The sequence below is a fragment of the Ochotona curzoniae genome, unplaced genomic scaffold (genome assembly GCF_017591425.1).
Source record: "Ochotona curzoniae isolate NIBS_2020 unplaced genomic scaffold, NIBS_Ocur_1.0 contig_908, whole genome shotgun sequence".
NCBI classification, from domain to species: Eukaryota; Metazoa; Chordata; class Mammalia; order Lagomorpha; family Ochotonidae; genus Ochotona; species Ochotona curzoniae.
The window spans coordinates 7,262,501-7,283,880 of record NW_024466607.1 but is presented as its reverse complement, the minus strand read 5'-3'; the positions used below and the strand labels follow the sequence as shown (position 1 = coordinate 7,283,880).

Genomic DNA, 21,380 nt, shown 5'->3' with positions numbered 1-21,380 from the left:
ATGTTCTCTGCATGCCACAGTGAACTCCATATTCACCATGTGCTTCTAAGCATACTGTCCACTGCACAGTCTGCAGCAACTGAGGCGGCCCCATTCTAACACATGGACTCCATGGTCAGACCACAGTCCTGTGATTTTCCCATGGTAGGAGTTTGCATCTAGGGGTCCAAGTGGGGGAGATCCTCAAAGAAACGTTGTCTAAGGTGACCCCAGACCTAACTCCTATGTATGGCAGTCAGTAGGGGGTCATGCTCAGTCCAACCCCCACATCAGTGGGTCACTTCTGTCTCCAGCCCCATCTTTTATGCAAATCAATGCATGCTATGGCCTAGCCAACCCTGCCCAGTACATATGTGGCCCTCACACACACCAACGGGAACTGCAGACCAGGTGGAGTGACCCCTGATAATCCCCCACGAAGTCCATCCCCAGCCATGGTTCCTGAGCATGCTGGTATGTGCAGCAGACTTGTCCAGACATCCCACATCCCATTCAACTTTTTTTTTTTAAAGATTTATTTTTATTATTTTTTTAATTGGAAAGGCGGATATACAGAGAGGAGAGACAGAGAGGAAGAGCTTCCGTCCCATGATTCACTCCCCAAGTGAGTGCAACAGGCGATGCTATGCCAATCCGAAGCCAGGAGCCTCTTCCGGGTCTCCCACGCGGGTGCAGGGTCCCAAAGCCTTGGGCCGTCCTCGACTGCTTTCCCGGGCCACAAGCAGGGAGCTGGAAGGGAAGCGGGGCTGCCGGGATAGAACCGGCGCCCATTGGGATCCCGGGCGTGCAAGGCGAGGACCTTAACCACTGCGCCACCGCGCCAGGCCCCCTATTCAACTTTTATACACCGAGGCATGCTGCAGCCTCGCTCAGTCCAGCTGACCCCACTATCCAGCTGCAGCCTAGCAGAAGAGTGCCCACAATTTCCCACATATCCCCCACAGAATCTGTCCCCAGACCTGATTCTCTTTTGTGCTGATCAGTGTCATGGTAAGGTGACTCCTCTGTGATCCTCTGTGAGGAGTGGTAGAAGTTCCCACCGTTTCCTGACTCAGTGAAGCTGAGCCAGGCAGGTTTAGTGTGCCAAGCCACAGGTGCCTGCACATATGAGAAATTTTGGCATATTCCCAGATAGTGACCCCAACAGCACAATAGTGGGATTGCTAGGTCCCGCTATAGGATAGCTCTGTTTTTAGTTTGTAGAGGAACTTCTGTTTTCAGAGGAAAAGAAACTTACATTCCTAACAGTATGCTGGAGTTGTAGGTGTGAATATCTAATTCTAGCAACTCAGGTTCCATGATCTATGTGTCTTTTTTTTTCTCCTTGGTGCTAATACTTAGTGCTGCTTAGTTAGTATAGTTTTATAGTGTATTTTGGAGCCTGGCAGTGTGATGCGTCTCACTTTGTTCAAGCTCAATACTGTTTTTGTTTTGGGGTCTTTCATGATTTGGTTGTTTTTCTTTGTAGTTCTCTGAAATCTGTCATTGGTATTTGCAGGTTACATTCAATCTGTCATTGTAATGTGGACTTTTTTACAGATACTTTTCCAAGTAATAAGCATGGAAAACCTTTCCATCGCTTTGTGGCCCGTTCATTGTCTTTGATCAGTGTCTCTTAAGTCTCATGGTAAAGACCGTTTACAGCACATTTATTTTACAGCAAAATAGCTGACAATTTTTAATTACATTGTAAAAATTTATTTAGTTATTTGAAAATAAAGAGAGATAGAGACAAAAAGAGTTTTCCTATCTGCTGGTTCATTTTCCAGATTGCTGCAACAGCCAAGGTCAAATCCAGGAGTCATGAGCTTCATCCTAGTCTCCCCCATGGGTAGCAAGGGACCAAGTATTGGGGTCATATTTTGCTGCTTTCCCAGGTGCATTAGCAGGGAGCTGATCAGAAGTGGAGCAGCCAGGTTATGAATCAGTGCCCACATGTGCTGCTGGCATGCGGTGACGATAGTTCTGCTGTGGTACCACATAGTCCCTTTACGTCTCTTTGGTAATGACTGTAGTGAGATATACTTCATGGTGATGTCTCCTCCTTAGCACTGAGTGTTACCTGGTGCCTTTCCGCCTACTTATTGATTTTAATCTTTGAACAAATTTATTGCTGAATCTTCTGTGTTTCAGTTTCTGAAAGTAACACTTCAGACAACCATTTGGAGACCACTCATGGCTAGAATACCATTCACTACTGTGTATTTCATTCCCTTTTGGGGCATATTTCATTCTATGCAATGTCACACAAATGTCACCCAAAGTAACACTTTGGTTTGGTTCTACACATCGTTCAGTTCTACACATCGTCTGATTTCCCGTGTGACTCTTACTTATCTTATTTAGAAGTGCACTGATTCATTCACAAATGGCTGAGGTTTTCCCAAAATCCTTCTAGTTGTTCTCTGCTATTTCATTTCCTGAGCATCAAAGTACTTTATTGTACTCAAAGTGTACTTAAAGTGACTCAAACTCAGTCAGACTATGGAGATTGCTGCATGATCAGAACATAGCTTCATTTCATAGCAACACCCATTGTCCCAGCTTTGATGTCACAGCTTTCAGTTCGTGGTATCAGTGCATCAGGGCAACCCCAGTGGGTAAGATGTGTGCGATCCCACAGTGACAGTGAGGCTTATGTTTTCCAAAATAAACAATCTGAGGATATCAGTGTGCGATGCTTACTCAGCTGAAAAGACCCAAGAGTGCCAGAGTCCAACTCCAGCTGAGTTCGGAACTTGAGGAGGGTGTGCAGATGAGGCACAAAGAGGAACGAAACGGACCACTACAATTCCAGGATCATAATGGACAATGCGAGAAAGCTGTCCCTTTTATTTATACAGAAGCAATCATAAACCCTGGCACAGACTTTTGAAGTCATGGTCAAATGGGTTTATCCAAGAATAATTCTGCCATTTGTTTCACCTAAAAACAATAGAAGTTCCTTTTTTTTTTTTTTGAAAATTTTTTTTGTTTTTATTTTTTTAAGTTCCTACTACAATTTTTATTCTACAACTCAATCTTGTATCACAAAGAAAAGGAGAACCTAAAGATCAAGGAAACAATGAAACCCTAAATACAGGTCCCCTGATTAGCAAAAGGTCAATGTACAGCCAAGACAGTATGAATAATAAAAGGCCCTTTTGCAAGCCGTTATTATTGACATTAACCTCCAAGCTCACATTGAGTAAAAAGCCAACTCCACAGTAGCAAACAATGCCTGAATGGATTAGAATTCTTCTGCAGGGCGGTCCCGTGTCCATGCAAAGGAAGGTGGGACTGCATTCGGGTGGTTGTGGAGACATCCGCCAGCCCCTGCCATGCAGTAGGAAACTCCTTGTGGCCCTGCCTGCAATGGAACAATACTCTTCACATTCCCCCACATCCGCTGCACAGATCCCAGCACAAGAGTGCCGTCTTGAACCCACCGAGAAGCTCAAGTAAAGCCACGATGGTGAAAGTGACCTGTGTTTTGATGACAACCCAAGTCTGCTTCTCTGTGTCCCTAATGCAAGGCGGTGTGCTGGACCTCACACTCTCCAAGCATCGTCTCAACTCAGAGGTGAGCATGGTCCCACTGAGGCTAGAGAGAGTAGGGCAGTATGCCTCTGTGCCCTGTCCGCTCACAAGGCAATGGATCCTGTGGGTATAACAACAGTCTCTTCCACAACGATTTCTGTGTGCCCTCCTGCATGTGCTCAGACCCCATGTCCAAAATCTCACCTATGTTTAACTTCTAAGTGAAAACACAGTGCAAGCTATATTTATTAGGTATCTGATTTGGACTGAACCCCTAGAGTTTCCCCAGTAGTTATTATAGATGAAATGATCTATTATTTACTTGTTAATATGACAAAGTAAATACTTTTTCAGAAAAAAAAAGTTGGCTCCACAAATTTCAGTGGCCCCAGAAGCACATCCTGTGCACAGCTGGAATAATTTTAGAGTAAAGTACATGCTCAAGGAAGGCTGCGCTATTTTCTAATGAATAATCAAATGCTTGGTATTCTACTCTCACATAGTTTTGAAAAAGGTGATTATTTGTTTTTCACTACTGATGAGCACCAATGGAGCAATGGTGGCATAACCATTGCCAACCATCACCTGGACACACAGTCGGACAGGGTCAGTGGTCCTCCACATCCCTGAAAAAGTGTACAAAGTGCAGTCCATCACATACATCAGAACAAACACGCCCATGAGCAGCAGGATGGTGCGGGTGGCCCTCAGCTCTGGGGAGGCTCTTGGAGAAAGGCTGGTGCTGTGGAGGTGCTGGGACTGCCTCTTGTGCCTGCACAGGAGAGTCACCATGTAAGCACTCAGGAAGGCCATGAGCCCTGTGAAGATGATGTCCCGGAAGATCCCCAACATGGAAAATGTGTGCCTGGGTAAGTAGTTGAGGGGCCAAAGACAGCAGGAGTTAGTGACAAACATATGACTCCAGGACATACAATGTGTGGTTGCAACAATGGAGTTTAAAAAACGAGCACTCATGGACAAATTGAAGACCCAGAGGAAGAAGAAGCCACACAGGATGTGATGGGAGGAGGTTTGTTTGAACTTGGCCAACCTGGAGCTCCAGGGACTGAGGGTGATGGCCTGGAGGACACTCAGCTGGCAGGTGGTGCACAGGGAGAGGCCCCGCATCACCTGGTAGGAGTAAATGACTGCTTTACATGTGATGTCATCCCAGAGATTCTGGGACTCAAAGTCATCTGTGGCTATGATCCGTATGATGATCAGCATCACCAGGTGGATGAAGGCCAAGTGTCCAATGGTGAGGTCGATGGGCTTGGGTCTGTGCCTCAGAAAGAATGAGAGCAGAAGGAAGGCATTGGCTGGAATCCCAATGCTGATTTCAGAAGAAAAAGCATTTCTTACGGTAAAAAAATGAGAAAATATATATTTTTTACTCATCTTTTTGGAGGACTACAGGCATGTAATAAATGAAAATGCAAGAAAAATTACTTTTCATAATAATGAACTCATTTGTCCATGTGAAGAACTACTGCTTCCTCATAAAGATGTGTAAATATATCCCAAAGCACTGCTTCAACCTGGGAATGATGAACTCCAACTCACAATCTGATGGGAACTACTTAGACGGAAACTTCCTAGATGCCACTTGTGACTGTACAATACATCCCCTTGCTGGACTCCAACATACCTGGACAAATAAATTGCCATGTGAAAATCATTGCCTGAAATTGTTTTTAGTTTTCAAATCAGGGCAGGTAACTTTCATCTGCAAAAATCCAGATACAGTTCTGGCAAGTTAGAGTTCCATAATTTGGGGTGAATTCAAATGGGAATTTTAGGACAGTAGAAATCAAGCCCACATATGCAGTATGTGTTAGTGGTGCCCACGGGAATTATTGTCTGTCTGTAGTTTTATTTTGGTTTATTTACTTCCAGACAAATATTGTTAAGAGAATAAATGCTGGCTAGTGCAGAGTCAGAAGTTAATTCTGTGACCTTTTGCTGTCCGCTTTACTGTCTGAGCCCCAAGGATCTGTAGCTGTGGGTAAGCATATGATTAATAGAGATGCTGTGTGTGCCAGGATAATAGGTGAATGTGCGGTCCAGGGTCGTGCCTGGCAAACAGTGATCGCTGTGGAAATCACAGCTGTTGATGTTATGGTGTCTTCCTCATGAGCATCCCTGAGAGGGGGCAGTCCTTTTATAATTGCCAGCTCTGTCCCTGCTGGCAGGATCAGGGAAGTGAACCCCACAGCACAGGCTCTGCCCCTGCCTGAAGGATCAGGGAAGTGAACCCCAACAGCAGCAGGCTCTGCCCCTGCCTGCAGGATCAGGGAAGTGAACCCCACAGCACAGGCTCTGCCCCTGCCTGCAGGATCAGGGAAGTGAACCCCACAGCACAGGCTCTGCCCCTGCCTGCAGGATCAGGGAAGTGAACCCCAACAGCAGCACAGGCTCTGCCCCTGCCTGCAGGATCAGGGAAGTGAACCCCAACAGCAGCAGGGTCTGTCCTCCTGCACAGGGTCAGGAAAGTGATCCCACAGCACAGGCTCTGCCCCTCCTGCAGGATCAGGGAAGTGAACCCCACAGCACAGGCTCTGAACAGCCTCTGTGTGGCAGTTTCTCTTCCTTCCTGGCTTTGAAGCCTCAGTGAATCTGATCACAGTCTCAGCAGACGATGGTTCTGTGCTGCTGAGATGATGGGACAGTTCTTGGCTCAACAACTGGCTCTCCATGGAACCCCGAGCCTTCATGTCCTCCTCGGGTCAGGCGTGCATGGGGCCCAAGTGCTCTCAGTTCAGGCTGGAGAACTTGGTGGGAAGTAGGAATGGAATGATTCCCCTGTGTAATATAGCGGTTTACTTAGTTTCAAACCTTACAAATGATGATGCGTACAACATTGAGATTATATCACAATAATCCATTCTATATGTTCATCATGTGAAAATCAAGAATCAGATTAAATTGTACCCACTGCAAATGAGAGTATGGTGGTTCCATATTTGAGTTGCTTAGCTAAACTGTTTCAGCCCCACTGCTGTTTAGCATTTAACAATACAGAGACTATTTGGAAAGTTGCTCCAACTTGGTGAAATTTCCTATTTCTTACAATGGAAATTCCTTAGCAGTGTTTTTCAAGTTAAGTTGAAATATTGGCCAAACAAATGGCATACTCCTCTCCACTGAAATATTTAGCAAGATAAGGGTTGATCCTTTGGTATGTTCAGGTGAAAGGAGGACATCATCCTGCCGGTCCTGTGTTCCTTCACGCACCTGCTCTGCGTGGTCCTATCTGCTCTGCACACCTATTTGCTGTGTGTCAGTATCACTTCAGTTAGGACACACTTCCCCTGCTGCTTTACCATAATAACATTTAACAGACATGGACTAACACTGTAATGTGTAACTTTAAAAGACTGGAGAAAATTAAAACTTGATAAATAAACTTCTGTTTACTAATGTTCTTTGCAATAGCTGACAACTTCAAAATATTGAACATTTGATTTTTAAACTATTAACACATTGCATATGTAAAGGGTCTTAAAGGTTTTCATTAATATGCACATGATGGAAAAATATACATCAATTTTAAAATGTGACAATATACTTAACCTTTTGTTTTGGTGAAATCCTGGAGTTCTCTTGTGCGGGTGAGCTTCAGTTCAGACTATAAAGTGAAGTTGAGCTGTATGAGTGAAGTTTTAGTTGAAAATGTTTAGAAAACGTTGTCTTTGGGGGGGTTTATACAAACACCATTTCATTCAAAGAAATGATGAGCAACTAAAGGTAACTGTTTTACATGAAAAATGGACAGATTTTGTGAGTTGCCAAAGACAAAAATTCCCAAGATACATTCCCCATTGTGCTGCTCAGAACGTTCTCGTGCTGCAGAGGTCTGTGAGAGCCTACGTTTCTTCTGAGGATATACAACCCCCTCGTTGTGCCCCCTTCACACCCTGACCGGAGTCCACCCAACCCAGAATCCCCATCTGTGCAATAAAGAGCCACTTACCAGAGGGACGGTGGGAGTCCAGCACCTGAGAGGAACCTGCGGCTTTAAGGAAAGGCCGCCCTGAGCTCAGCTCTCTGTGGATGGCATCCTGGTGTCTGAGAAAGGTGACAAGATCACGCTGGGGAGCCCAGGACAGAGTCCCCAGAGAAACATGCCACCTGTCTCCTCATCTTCCTGTATTCTCTCCTGGCCAACAGCCACCTGGGGAGGGCCGTGCTCAAAACTTTCCTCTGAGTTCTCTGACACATGTGTGAGGATCAGGAGGGATCCAGCTTTGTAGATAACTCCAGGTTCTCTCATTTTGATCCTGAGAGCTCCCGAGTCCCAACTCAGTCCCCAGTGAGCGGGGCTTCTGCCTAGGCCCGAGACATCCTTACTACCTTCCTGGAGGACCCACAGGCTGAGTCCTCTCCCTGCAGCGAGAGGGCAGCTGGCCACTGCATCCTCTACCTCATGCAGCACCTGTTCTTTGAGTGATGTTCCTAATGCATGATATCTAAGATTTATTTCAGATTTCAAGTTGTATCTCAGATAAAGACAGATAAAGACCTCTTAAATGTGTGGGGAAAGGAAGCAAAGTCCTTTTGGAGTCCATGTCATTTTTGTGTTCTCTAGTGATGCTTGCTGCGGCTGGACACGTGACATGAAACTGCAGCTCGTCTCCGTCGGTGAGCTGAGCCTCCACCTCGGCACACAGGCACGGTCCTGTGCGCTCTGTGGCTGATGCCCGGAGCAGCCCATGCCTCCAGGCCTCTGCATCAATAAAAATGAGGACTGAGCTGTTAATGGAGCATGGGAGGGAAGCCAGGATTTCCCCGCAGTGTGGCAGCCCTGGGCTTTAGTTATGACTCTCCCAAAGCAGAGCCATGAGACAGATTGGTCTGGAGCAATTATGTGTTCATTTTATTGAATTCATTAGGAGAAAAACCATTTAAAGGATGGAAGACTCAGTCTGTTCGTCTCAATGAGGTGAAAGTAAATGCCCAGGAAAGCCCTGTTAGTCTCCCAGCTTGTGTTCAAAGCAGACTGAGGGTTTAATACAAGTGTGTGAACTTGAATGTGGCCCTCAGTCCCCTGGGCCCACTCAGGCCGTGATCAGTGGGATGCTTACAGAGTGAAAGTCTCTCCGCCAATCCGTGTGTGACATCCTAACCACACTGCGATGGAAGGAGGTGCGTAGTTTGGTATATTATCAGTCATGAGGGTGGAGACTTTGTGGACGGGATGAGTGCCCTAGTCAAACACCCGAGACCTCGCTCTTGATTCCCATGTGACAGAGGAGGAGGAGGCTGCTTTTGAAGTGGGAACTAAATCTCCTGGCTCCTCAACCTTGGACATCCCAGTCCCCAGGAAAGCTGGAATAGACGTTCATGAGCCACCCAGACTGAGATTATTTATAGCAGTAAGGATGGACTGAGAGGACGTTCTCTGCCCAGTGTGGCGGCTGTGTTGCCTTTTGCGCTTGCTCTGTAATTCCTCTAAGTCCAACTCATCCAGTTCATTTGTCCTTTACACATTGTGTTACCTGTAAGAGGTTCTGCCTGATGCCATATTATCATGATTAATTTTAATACATTTATCCAGGAGATTTATACTTTTAGTTTTAACATCCTGGTGAGTTTCTGAACCAATCTGGGTGGACTGACATTTTTCTGATATAGCAGGATATTCCGTTGATACACAAGTTGTTTTGCCTGACTTATCTGCAATGCATTTGTTAATATCCCTACCTATGCTGCCATGGTAATTATGTCTGCTCCAAATGATGACTTCTATAATATGTTTCATTTTTATTTCTTACATGACTAGAATTTTATCTTCATTTTACCGAGGATCTGCCTAATTTACTATTTTGCTGTATTTTGAAGGTAGAAATTCAGATAATTATTTGAGGATCACCATTTGTTATATCATTAATGCTATATATTTCCCCCTAGGCAGTCCTTGCCTTATGTTCCATCTATTGTAATATGTATTTCAGTTTTCATAATTCTTACATTTTTTTTTCTGATTTCCCTTGTCATTCCTGAACTCATGTTACTGAGTAGTGATCCATTCACAAATAATTGAGTATGCCTTTAGTTTTTGGTGGCTATTTAATTACAATGTGATCAAAGATCATTTGTGTGACTTCGTGAGGTGTGTGCATGGCCCAGAACGTGGTGTATTCTCATGACTGTATACCTTGACTGAGGGTTGATTTCATAAGTGAACAGTGTCAACACTTAGCCTGTGCTTCAACAACGGGATGTGTCCATCATAACAGCGATCATGAGGCTAACGATGTTTTAACAGTGAAGAAACGGAAGGTACTAATAGTTGCCTATTACTGTCAAAGATTCAGAAGTGTCCTTTTAGATCTGTCGAGTGACTGGTGGCGGCGTTGGAGTGTATGACAATGACATCTCTGAGGTCTGGACATCATGGTATCTGTCGTCGTATGGAACAGCAGGTGTGCTTTCACTCTCTTCCTTTAACCAGTGCCGTGTCCACCCACAAGACCTCTATCTCCACGCCTCCACAGACCTGTGTCACACCCCCACCTGTTTCAGGTGCATGGACTGTCCATCCATCACTAGTTTCAGGCTGGATGGTACTGAGGAGTCACAAATTACCTGTAGTGTGGGTAGTTTTAAGGTGCAGAGGACCTCAAGAGATAGGTGCCTGGAACAGGGTATCAAGGGAGTCTTAGTTGTACCACCATTCTCCAAAGGGAAGATGGACTATTATGCATACAATTGTAAACACTTGATAGAATTAATTGAAGTGGCCTGATTCTGCATTTTCCTTGTTCCAAATTTTGTTTTTAAGGATTTATTTTTTTCGGACACAACTGTATATAGCGAAGGGGTGAGATAGAGAAGGGGTGAGAATCCATCCATGATTCACTCACCAAATGGTTGCAATGGCCAGAGCTGGGCCCTTCTGTGGTCTGGTCTCAGGGGTTTCTTTGCATCTCCTGTGAGGTTACAGAGTCCCAAGAATGTAGGCAATTGTATACTGCTTTCCCACGCCATTATTAGAGATCTGGATTGTGTATGGAACAACCAGGGAAAGAATTGGTGCCCAGATGGGTTGTTGGTGCTGCAGGAGAGGCTTAACTTACTGTGGCACACCTTCAGGTCCTAATTCAGTTTTTTCAATAACAAAGTGCATTATACCTTCTGGTTGTAGGACTATTTCGAATTTCTGGTATTATCACAGAGATAAATGATACATATTTAGAGCAAACGTCTGATACTCAGCACACATAGCACAGGTGACACCATAACCACGGTCGCCTCCACACTGTCCTTTCACCCCTTGGTTCCCTTCCCCCTGCGTTTCCTTAGTCCCCATGTCCATCTGTTATCACTCACTTCTGTTTTGCCACCTGAAATTTTAGACTTGGTACAAACTTGAGATATATTTCTGATTGGAATTGGGCCTTTGGGACTGCAGGAATTTGGCATTGTATTAAAATAGAGACAATTTAGGGGCCCGGCGCGGTGGCGCAAGTGGTTAAGTCCTCGCCTTGCACGCCCGGGATCCCATATGGGCGCCGGTTCTATCCCGGCAGCCCCGCTTCCCTTCCAGCTCCCTGCCTGTGGCCTGGGAAAGCAGTCGAGGACAGCCTGAAGCTTTGGGACCCTGCACCCGTGTGGGAGACCTGGAAGAGGCTCCTGGCTTCAGATCGGCATAGCATCGGCCCGTTGCACTCACTTGGGGAGTGAATCATGGGATGGAAGATCTTCCTCTCTGTCTCTCCTCTCTGTATATCCGCCTTTCCAATAAAAAAAATAATAAAAATAAATCTTTAAAATAGAGACAATTTAACAGGTTAACAAAAATTTTTCATGCATATTTTCAGGTATTTTTTTTTACATTTTATTATTATTATTATTATCATTTAATGATACAGTTCCATAGGCTCCTGGCATTTCCTTTATCCCTTCCCCAATTCCCTCCTCCCGCCCCCCCATTTTCAGGCATTCTACTGAAATATATTATACATAGCAAGAAATGGTATGGTGAATGAAAATACAGAACAGAAGGAAATTGGGAAGGAGCAGAGTAAGTGGGGACATGGGCAGGAAGGAAGGAATGGTGGGAAGTATCACTCTACTCCTAAATCCGTGCTGTGAAATAAGTAAAATTTCTCCAATTTAAATCCATAACGGGTTTAAAAAACAAATGCGCACACACACAAATGCACAGAAGTGTGCGGGTAAATGAGCTGTAGTAATATGAATACGCTTACAACCCATTCCAGTCTCAAAGCATTACTAATACTCCGAGTGTTCACTAGTGTATCCACCTTTGTTTTTATCACTCGTGAAATGAGAGCGTATTTTTCATTTAACATGGCATAATTCAGTGCAGCAGTATTTGTAAATATGTAACAAAACATATGACCTCCACACATTTTTTGTGCTCTAGCTAGATCCTAACTACCACAGATAAGAGAACACATGGGGGTATAGTCTTTTTCGGTCTGGCTTCCTCACTTACCACATGATGGTCACCAGTTGTATCCATTCTGTTGCAAATGTCAGGGTCCCATTTCTTTTTAATCACTGAATAGTAGTCCATCATGGATACCTATCATTTTCTTTATCCAGTCATCAACTGATGGTGATTCCGTTGATTCCATATGTAATCTATTATAAATTATTATTGTGCCACAAACATGAGGGTTAAGTGACTTTTCACATGAGTTCATTTCCTTTGGCCTATTGCCAGGAATGGGATAGCTGGGTCATTTGGCAAGTCTATTGTCTGTTTTCTGAGGACTCCACAGAGTGCCTTCCTTAGTGGCTGTACCAGGTTGAATTCCTACCAACTGTGTGTGAGTGAACCTTTTTCTCCACATGCTCACCAGTAGCATCGTTGATGTTAGCTATTCTTTCTGGGATCAGATAATATCTCATTGTAGTTCTTATGTGCATTACCCTGTTGCCTATAAATATCTTGCCCATTTCTTAACTGGTTTGTTTTGTTATAGAGTTACTTCTGTAAGGAAAGCCTTTGGTGTTTTGGTGGGTATCATACCAACTCTGTGAGTGACTTTGGATAATGTGGATATTTTGACATAATTCTTACAATCCATGAATATGGGAGGTTTCCCCATTTTCAAGAAATTTGGGATTCTCTTGTTTTGTCATTTCATGGTATTCTGTTTGTCCAAATGTTATTTTTAGTCTTTCTAATTAAGCTCCCCTCATGCTCTGTACCTTTTATTGCAAGGCTCAAATGTTATTTTCACTCTCCTATTTCTATTTCTCTGACTTCTAGACCTGTCTTCCAGATGAAATGTACGTTTTCTTGCCTCACCAAATCTGTTGTTAAAGCCTTTATGCCTATTTTTGATTCTCTAAATTTGTCGTTTCTTACATTTCTGGTGTTTAAAAATTTATCTTTCTTTGAATTTCTTGTCCATGTCATGTATTTCTCATTCACTGAACAGTTTTTGAGTCACCTTATCATTCTTTTGAATTCCTCAGTCTCCCCTTCTTAACAATGTAATATTAATGAACTGCATTCCTTTTGAGACATATTCCCTTCCTTGACTGATTGTATGTGTGTGCACGTGTGAATTTTCTCTCCTTTTGTCACATATCAGGGGATCTTTGGAGGCGCAGTTTCTGTGTTTTAGACTTCATGCTGCATTCTTAGATAAGTTTTCGGCCCTTCTCCATGTCTGAGAAACATTATGTTGGATTCTGGGTCTGTGTCCTGGCAGAAACCAGGGAGGCTGGTCACCTCATGGATGCGAGGCAAGAATGCACACTGACATTCCCCTTGGGTGAGTGGCAGGGCTTCTACTTCCGGTTAGCAGGGGGAAGGGATGTTGGAGATTTCTGGGGAGTTCCTGCACTTCTCCATGCCCACGAGGGCCAGCTCACTAAGGCCTAATGTGAGCTATGGCGTTAGTGTGCCTCACCCATGCACATGAGCATCTCCCTACGCCTCTGTAGGATCTACCCACAATGTCCAAAGACTGGTCAGGCACACAGGAACTAAGCTACAACCCACATTTGTGCATATACAGAATTCCTGGAGTAATTGGGTACAAGGGTATGGTCTCCACCCTGAAGGTTGTTGCATCCTGGGCCCTAGTGGGCTCCAGCAGTGGCAGAACACCCTGCTGTTCACTGAGTCATGGCAGCACTCAGTGAGAGCTCTACCTCATCAAAATCTGGTGCTTGGGTTTGAGAGAGGAAGGAAGTCACAGAGCCATGTAGTCAGCCAGGCCTCACAAGGCAGGAGTTACATCCAGTGGGAAGCTGGGCTGCTTCCTCGGCCCAGCTCCTGGGGCAGTGGTCATGGCAGCCCCCTTCCCCTTTCTGTGTGAAGACAGCACTTCCCAGCCACAAGGCTTTGATGTTATCAGCTGTGTGTGTGTCTCTGTACTTCAACGCTGATGCTGCGTGGATCTCCTATTGTGGTCTGTCCTTTCTCTACTGAAAATTCCAGCCATTCCAGTCCCTGGGAACGTGGCCCTTCCTTTCTATGGCTGGAGATACTGTGGCTTCTCACTATGCAGTCAACTTGGAGATCTTAATGCCACATATTTAAAGTAGCACAGAGAAAATATCCTGTGGGCTGTCATTAGTTATTTTGAGATCAATGTATTTGCTCATCTAAGAGAGATTACTTTTTCTTGAGGAAGTAATTGCTGATTTACCATCTCACAATGAATTTTAAAAGCCTGATGATTCGCTTTTCTCTGCTGATTAGTACCAATGGACCAATGGAGGCATAGCCAATGCCCACCAACATATGGACACACAGGAGAATTGGGTCACTCTTCCTCCACACCCATGAAAAAGCGTACACAATGCAGTCCATCACGTACATCAGAACAAACACGCCCATGAGCAGCAGGATGGTGCGGGTGGCCCTCAGCTCTGGGGAGGCTCTTGGAGAAAGGCTGGTGCTGTGGAGGTGCTGGGACTGCCTCTTGTGCCTGCACAGGAGGGTCACCATGTAGGCACTGGAGAGGGCCATGAGCCCTGTAAGGAAGATGTCCCGGAAGATCCACAATACGTCAAATATGTTGCTGAGAGAGTAGTTGAGGGTTCTAATAGAACAGGAATTAGTGACAAACCTTATCGATTTGGATGTATGATTTGCTGAAGCGACAGTGTTGATTAAGAAACGAGCACTCATGGACAAATTGAAGATCCACAAGAAAATAAAAGCAAACAGGCTGTAACGGGAAGATGCCTGTTTGAATTTGGCCAACCAGGAGCTCCTGGGGCTGAGGGTGATGGCCTGGAGGACACTGAGCAGGGAGGTGGTACACAGAGAGAGGCCCCGCAGCACCAGGTAGAAGTAAAAAACTGTTTTACAGGTGATGTCATTCCACATCTCTTGGAACTCAAACACATCCATGGCTATGACCCTCATGATGATCAGCATCACCAGGTGGATGAGGGCCAAGTGCCCGATGGTCAGGTCGGTGGGCTTGAGCTTGTGCTTGAGCAGGAATGAGAGGATGTAGAAGAGCAGGAGGAAGGCATTGGCTGGAATCCCAATGCCAATTTCTGAGAAAATGAAATTTTGTTCTACCTTAACGCTAGAAAATATACTTGTTTTACTCATGTTCTTGGTGCAAAAATATATTTAATGTCTAAGGAGAAAGAATGAGAGACTATCCATCCCAATTATTGCCTCTTCCTTCTTGTTTCAGCCACAACTACTTCCTTCCTGAAGGTATCTGGATCAATTCCACTGCAGTTGTCACTGAGTGTCCTGCAGTCTAGCTCATACACTGCCAGAAGTCACCCTAGTCCTGTCTCTATTCATACCAGTTTTGATTTGATCAAATGTCCCATTTGTGGACTGCCCGAGGATCTGAACTATCAACTTGCCCTGACCTGAAAGGTGTTCCCTTACTCGTTCTCCCTAGTTTTAGTTTCTCCAAGTCAAGAGCAATGACTTATTTCCCTTTAGGTTTGCAAAATTCAGGTAAGTGCTGCATCCGTACTGGGAATGTTATAATATGTAATGAACTCCAATATGCATTTCAGGGAACTGGAAAATAGCCCCCATATGCAGTGTGTGTCTAGGGTATGTCCATGCATATAGTCTTATCTCACCCACCATTAGGCTTATTTTGGTTTCTTTCTTTCCAGAGAACATTTGTATCACAACAGAGACCAATGCTGCTTCTGAAGACATTGTGCTCGGACACTGACTCAGCGTGTGGTCTGTCCCTTGATGTGTGAGCCCCAGGAGACTCTTCTTCAATACAGGTGAGCATGTTACTTACTAGAGATGCTTCGTGTGAAGGAATGCCAGGTAAATGTGAGATGGGCATGTTTATGGAGAACAATGGCCTCTGTGGAAATTGCAGCTGTTATTGTTCTGAAGGTGTTTCTTCCTCATGATCCTGCCTTGACAGTATCATCCATTCACTTTCCAGCTCTGACCCTGTGTTAAGGAACAGGGGAAGATGAACACCACAATAGCAGGCTCTGAAAATACCTGTTCTGATCTCCTCTCCCTATTGCCTGGCATATGGAAATGGCAGCAAATATTTTCATAATGTAGTTAGACAGGCATTCCTATCTACAGAAATGAGTGGCCACTTCCTCTATCTCCAGCACACAGGTGGATCTCCATGGGAACCAGGTGTTGATGTCTCCTCACTGTGGAAAGCACTTGTATTTGTTAGTCATGTTGGAGCATTTGGTTATGACCTACTGGTGGTCCCTTGTGCAATGTAGCTATGGACTTTGTTGCACAGCCTACAACTACGTGCCCTAAATATTGTAAAGAAACCCAGGAAAGTACTTCTGTATCTGTATATCAGGAAAGCAAGTGTGTCTGGCTTCCCTGAATCCACAGCAAAGTATCCTGTTGACCTGTATCCTTAGAGTTTCTTAGAGAGGCTGAGTGCTTAAACACCAATACCTTTAGTAGCAATTCAAAGTAGCTGATCTTGGTATGAACTTTGGGAAATTTCCAGTTTACAGTGGAAGTTCCATAGCAGCATTTTTGAATGTCAACCTTTTCTCAAAGGTCTGGTCACATAAATGATGCAGTCCTCTCCAATGATACATTTAACAAGATAAGCTTAGGTCCTGTAACGTGCTCAGAGAATGCAGGCAAGTATTTGTCTTGGCATCCACCTGTCTTTGTTAATCGTGGGTCCTGTGCCTCCATTAAGCACAAGCTGTGACTAGTCAGCCTCCTCTTTCCTGAACTGAAAATGCCAGCCTCTAGTAACTCTCACCTCAGCCAGGCAAACTACACTGATAGTATTTTAGTTTAAATAATGGTATTTAATATGTATTACAATAACTTTAGAAGATGGCAATGAAAGTTAAAGTGATAGGCTGGAAATTCTCTCTTCCCCTTCTCACTAACTCTGCATTTCCAGTAAATAAATGAACTTTGCAAGTATATAATAGTGTAAAACTGCTCTAGGGGCTTGTTGGCTCATTGTTCTACTGTGGCCAAGGTGTACATACCTTCAGGTTACTCAGAGTTTAGAAGGGCAATGCCACAATATTGGGATTTCATCAGGAAATCACGTTAGGTGGATCATTATTCAAGACTTCTGGATAAGCCTTTTTTTTTCCTTTAAGGGAAATCGTGCAGAAGCAGTTGGAAAGCTTTTCCTGTTCTGTTTGTTGAGCAAGGAAAATGACACATTTGGAAGCATTCAAGGGCACGCCCAGACACAAGCCCCCTCACTCGGCTGTCTGCACCTCGTCCCAGTTTACCCTGCTGCTCCTGTTGGAGCACATACGTTAGATACCCACATCTTGGGTTTTTTTATAATGTAAATAGGGAAGGAATGTAAGTAAAGGTAATGATTTCTATTGGTACATTGATTTTTCCAGGCAATGTCCTGGTAGAGGAGAGCATTTAAGAAGATAAAAGTGCTTCTGGCACCATCTCCCAACCCATTCCTCCTCACGCACAGTCCTGACTGGCACAGCACAGTGCAGGTCAGAGGTGGCACAGATGGCACCTGCTCTCCTCATGTTAGTAAGTCACCAAATCACATTTTCCACACCAGAGAAAGCCAACTGTCTTCAAAGGAATTTGAGCTTTTGAATATAATGATGTAAGTCAGAGGAAAAATCATAAAGTTCTGAAAGAGTTCTCACTAGGACAGGTCACACCGTAGAGGGGAAAGGAAAGGCAAAGGGGCAGATTAGGAGAACAAAAAGTACACAGCCAGGAGTTGTTAGAACTCATCAAGAAGGTTGATTATCCTTCAGGAGCAAATTCGTGCTGTTAGGACTCCCTGTTCCACTGGGGTGAAGGAAGCAATCACTCCTCACATAAGACTCCTGGACGTACGATTTGTGTTGGCAACAATGGAGTTTACGAAGCAAGCACTCAAGGACAAACTGAAGACTCGACGAATAAAAAGGTACTCGTGCTGTGATGGGAGGAGGTCTGTTTAAACTTGGCAAACCAGGAGCTCCAGGGGCTGAGGGTGATGGCCTGGAGGACACTCAGCTGGCAGGTGTTGCCCAGGGAAAGGCCTCGTAGCACCCGGTAGGAATAGATGACTGCTTTACATGTGATGTCATCCCAGAGATTCTGGAACTCAGAGTCTTCTGTGGCTGTGATCTGTATGATGGTCAGCGTCACCAGGTGGATGTGGGCCAAGTGCCCAGTGGTGAGGTCGGTGGGTTTGGCCTTTGGCTTGACAAAGAACAGGACCAAATGGGAGAGAAGTAGGAATGTGTTAGCTGCAATCCCATTGCTGACTTGAAAGAAAAATCCATTTCTTATAACAATAAACCTGGAGTTTATATTGCTTTCATTCATCCTTTAGGGGAGACAAGCACGTAGTCAATGTCTGAGGAAAAAGTAAAGTGACTTATCACAAGGTGTCAACTTCATCAGTTTCAACCACATCTATCCCCTTAGGAAGATATTTGGATCAACCCCAACGCACCCTTTATCACCTCAGAGTATTGCAGTCTACCTCAAGTTGACCCAGAAGCAACTATGTTCCTAGCACCCTGCCAATCATGAGTTTATAGTAAGTCCCATTGCTGGTTCCCCCCAGGACCTGGCCAATACAATCACCATTGTGAGAAAGAGATTTGCTGATTTCTATGTTATTAACTCCTGTTGAAGTATAGATCGTTAATAAGAGTGCTGTAATAATTTAGTAAATTGAAATAAGAAATTTAGGAAATTAGACCTCCTAATCAATAAGTGTTAATGGGATATCCACTCTTAGTTACTTCTCTTGCTGTTAGTTTTGATTTATTCAGTTACAAATATTCTTAATATGGAAGAGACCAAATACTGATTAGTGTAGGCTCTGGATTTTAGTCCATGATCTCAATCTTACTGAAGTGTGACCTTTGTAAGCCCGTTGCCTATAAGCGTGTGTCAGCGTTATTAGTGGCACTGTATGCTGCATGGTATTAGGGAAGCGTATGAAACGGGCAGTGTGCCTGGCAAACAGCCATCTCTGTGGGAACGGCAGCTGCTGCCGCCCTGCAATGCAGATCTACCTCACATCCCTGAGAGTGCAGTCCTTTCCGGCTCTGCCCGCCCCATCCCTGGCTCGAGGAACACCCCCCCAGTGGCATCTCGGTAACCTCCGTCCTCTGGTTTCTTCTTGCACTGGTGTGTAGAATCAGGAGTACGTATTCTTTAGTCCAGAGATGTGGATGAACCCATTCTGCAGAAATGATGGCTGACACTCACTTGGCCCCAACCAGACAGGGGTTCTGCTGTGGCCCTGGGCCCTCCTGTCCTCAGGAGGTGCGTGGACTTGATTTTATGCTAGAGAAATAGGTTATGATCACTTTGGGGGTTATTTTCCCACTGCAATATAGCTATTTACTTTGGCTCAATCCTTATAAATCTGAAGCATGGTAAAAAAAAAATCCTCCCATGAATACATTTTCATATATTATCTGAAAAGCAAGCATGTCGGGCTGAGTTTCATTCACAGAAAGGGGACAGTGGTTGACGGTATGAGTTGCTGAGGAGGAGCTGAACTGTCCAAGCCCCTTTGTTATTTAACATTTAACAATGATGTGGAAACGTGGGCTTGGTCTTGGAAACTGTCCACTATAGTCATTGTAAATCGCATAGTAACATTTTTAAACTTTTCTGAAATTCATGAAACAATGACATCACCATATTCTCAGTGCATACATTCAGTAAGATTGGGTGTGATGCTGTGCAATGCTCAGGAGAAAACAGGAAATGTTTGTCTCATCCTTCACCTGTCTTTGTGTCTGGTGGCCCAGGACCCCCATCTCTGAACAGTGTTTCCTGTGTTCAAAATGTTACCTCGTGACTGTGTACCTATTTTACCTAAGCTAGGTGATATATACTGGTAGTGTTTTTTTTTTTTTAATGATATCATTTGATAGAGTAATTTTAATGTAACACTTGTAACACTTCAAATGATGGTGAGAAAAGTTAGAAATTTACACTGTGTGTGTTCTTAGATTTGGGATATTTGAGAATTTAATATGAAATATGTAAGAACTTGTAACAGTTGAAAGATAATTTCAAAAAATTAAACTCCCTAAATATGAAATATCTTTAGCCTTTTCATTAAAAGGCATACTATGAAAAAGGTATGTATATATCTTGATTTTTTTTTTTTTGCCAAAATGAACTTTTAATTCCATTTAACCTGAAACTTTTTTGAAGTTCTCTTTCGTAAGTTTTGGAGAGAAGTGACCGTTACAAGCCAAGTGCGTGATGCTAGGAACGTGAGCGAGCAGCTTGTGCTGCCAGGGTAAAGCTGCGACTCCAGGACTGCGTGTCCTCCGTGTTTCTCAGGGTGTGTGAGGGCTGCAATGCCAGAAAGCACTGTGGGTAAATCTTATATTAGTAATGCAAGCTTCAGTGTTATAGCTCAGGGGGCTTACTGATCCTTGGGTATTTTAGATCAAATCCTTATGTGTAATCTGAGGAAAAAATCCACAGAATAATTATTCCTAATATAAAAACAACCCACAGCAAAATAATGAAATGCACTGCGGCACAAGAACAGAGCGGGCCCTCCTGAGAACTGGCTTCCCTCAACAGCGCAGGAGGTAAGAGCAGGCCAACTCCCCGCCAGCCACCATCCGGCACTACTTCTAAGTATGTGATGGAAATCTACAGGCACCATATTCTCACATCAGTACATCTTGTCTGGGGTGAAAAAGCATAAATCCAAGCATTGACATCAAGGTACACGACATTTATTCTAGAAATTCCTCCTAACAACGGATTCCTAGAGCGTTTATTAGCAGTGATAGAAAAGGGGGGACTCTTTAGAATGACTCCTTAAAAGTGTTCTGAGATGGAAAAAAATTGGAGATTATTCTTTCTTTTTAGGAGACCTTTAGCCTCATTTCTCCATCTTCTAGTTTAAGACACAGCCTAAAAACTGACTCCATCTGAAGCGACTACAAGAAAGGGATTAATGAGAAAACACTGGACATTGTGCAAGGAGAGGGGCAACTTCCCCAGCCTTTCTTCAAAGATCCTTACGACAGGTAATTTTTTCAGTTTTTTTAAGTTTTAAATGATACCTCTGTTCTATAAAGATGAACTTATGAAGCCAATAATAGTGGATGAAAACTTAGAGTTCCACTAGGCCCTTCCCAGGCACCTGTGAGTGTGTACGCTGAAGTCTAAATGATTAGAAACTGTATGGTTTGAGAGTTAATACACCAAACAAATGAAAGTTACTTCATCCAAAGAAACGAATGGGTAACTAAATTTCTTACTTGACTGTTCTAAATGAATGAGGCAGTTTTGTGAATTACTGAATTAAAAAGCCACAGAGAACAACTCTTAGCTGCAGAAGGCTGTCGGAGCCCGCATCTCTTCTGAGGCTACTACAAACCTCACTCTAGTCCCATGTTCCTCCTTTCGCACCCTGCATAGAGCCCACCCACCCACGAGT

The 21,380-nt window shown here is 44.2% G+C and overlaps 2 protein-coding genes across 2 annotated transcripts; both read right to left on the bottom strand.

The window, feature by feature from the left end:
- Positions 1-4,014: 4,014 nt before the first annotated feature.
- LOC121165895 (vomeronasal type-1 receptor 90-like) lies at positions 4,015-4,917 on the bottom strand. The gene has a single exon (XM_040994904.1). It carries the CDS (start codon positions 4,915-4,917, stop codon positions 4,015-4,017), a length of 903 nt encoding a protein of 300 aa, XP_040850838.1.
- Positions 4,918-14,155: 9,238 nt separating this feature from the next.
- LOC121165939 (vomeronasal type-1 receptor 90-like) lies at positions 14,156-15,079 on the bottom strand. The gene has a single exon (XM_040994960.1). It carries the CDS (start codon positions 15,077-15,079, stop codon positions 14,156-14,158), a length of 924 nt encoding a protein of 307 aa, XP_040850894.1.
- Between the last annotated feature and the right edge of the window lie 6,301 nt (positions 15,080-21,380).

Bases quoted from the DNA above. Each gene is read 5' to 3' on its own strand.
- LOC121165939 (XM_040994960.1), bottom strand. From the start codon at position 15,079: ATGAGTAAAACAAGTATATTTTCTAGCGTTAAGGTAGAACAAAATTTC.
- LOC121165895 (XM_040994904.1), bottom strand. From the start codon at position 4,917: ATGAGTAAAAAATATATATTTTCTCATTTTTTTACCGTAAGAAATGCT.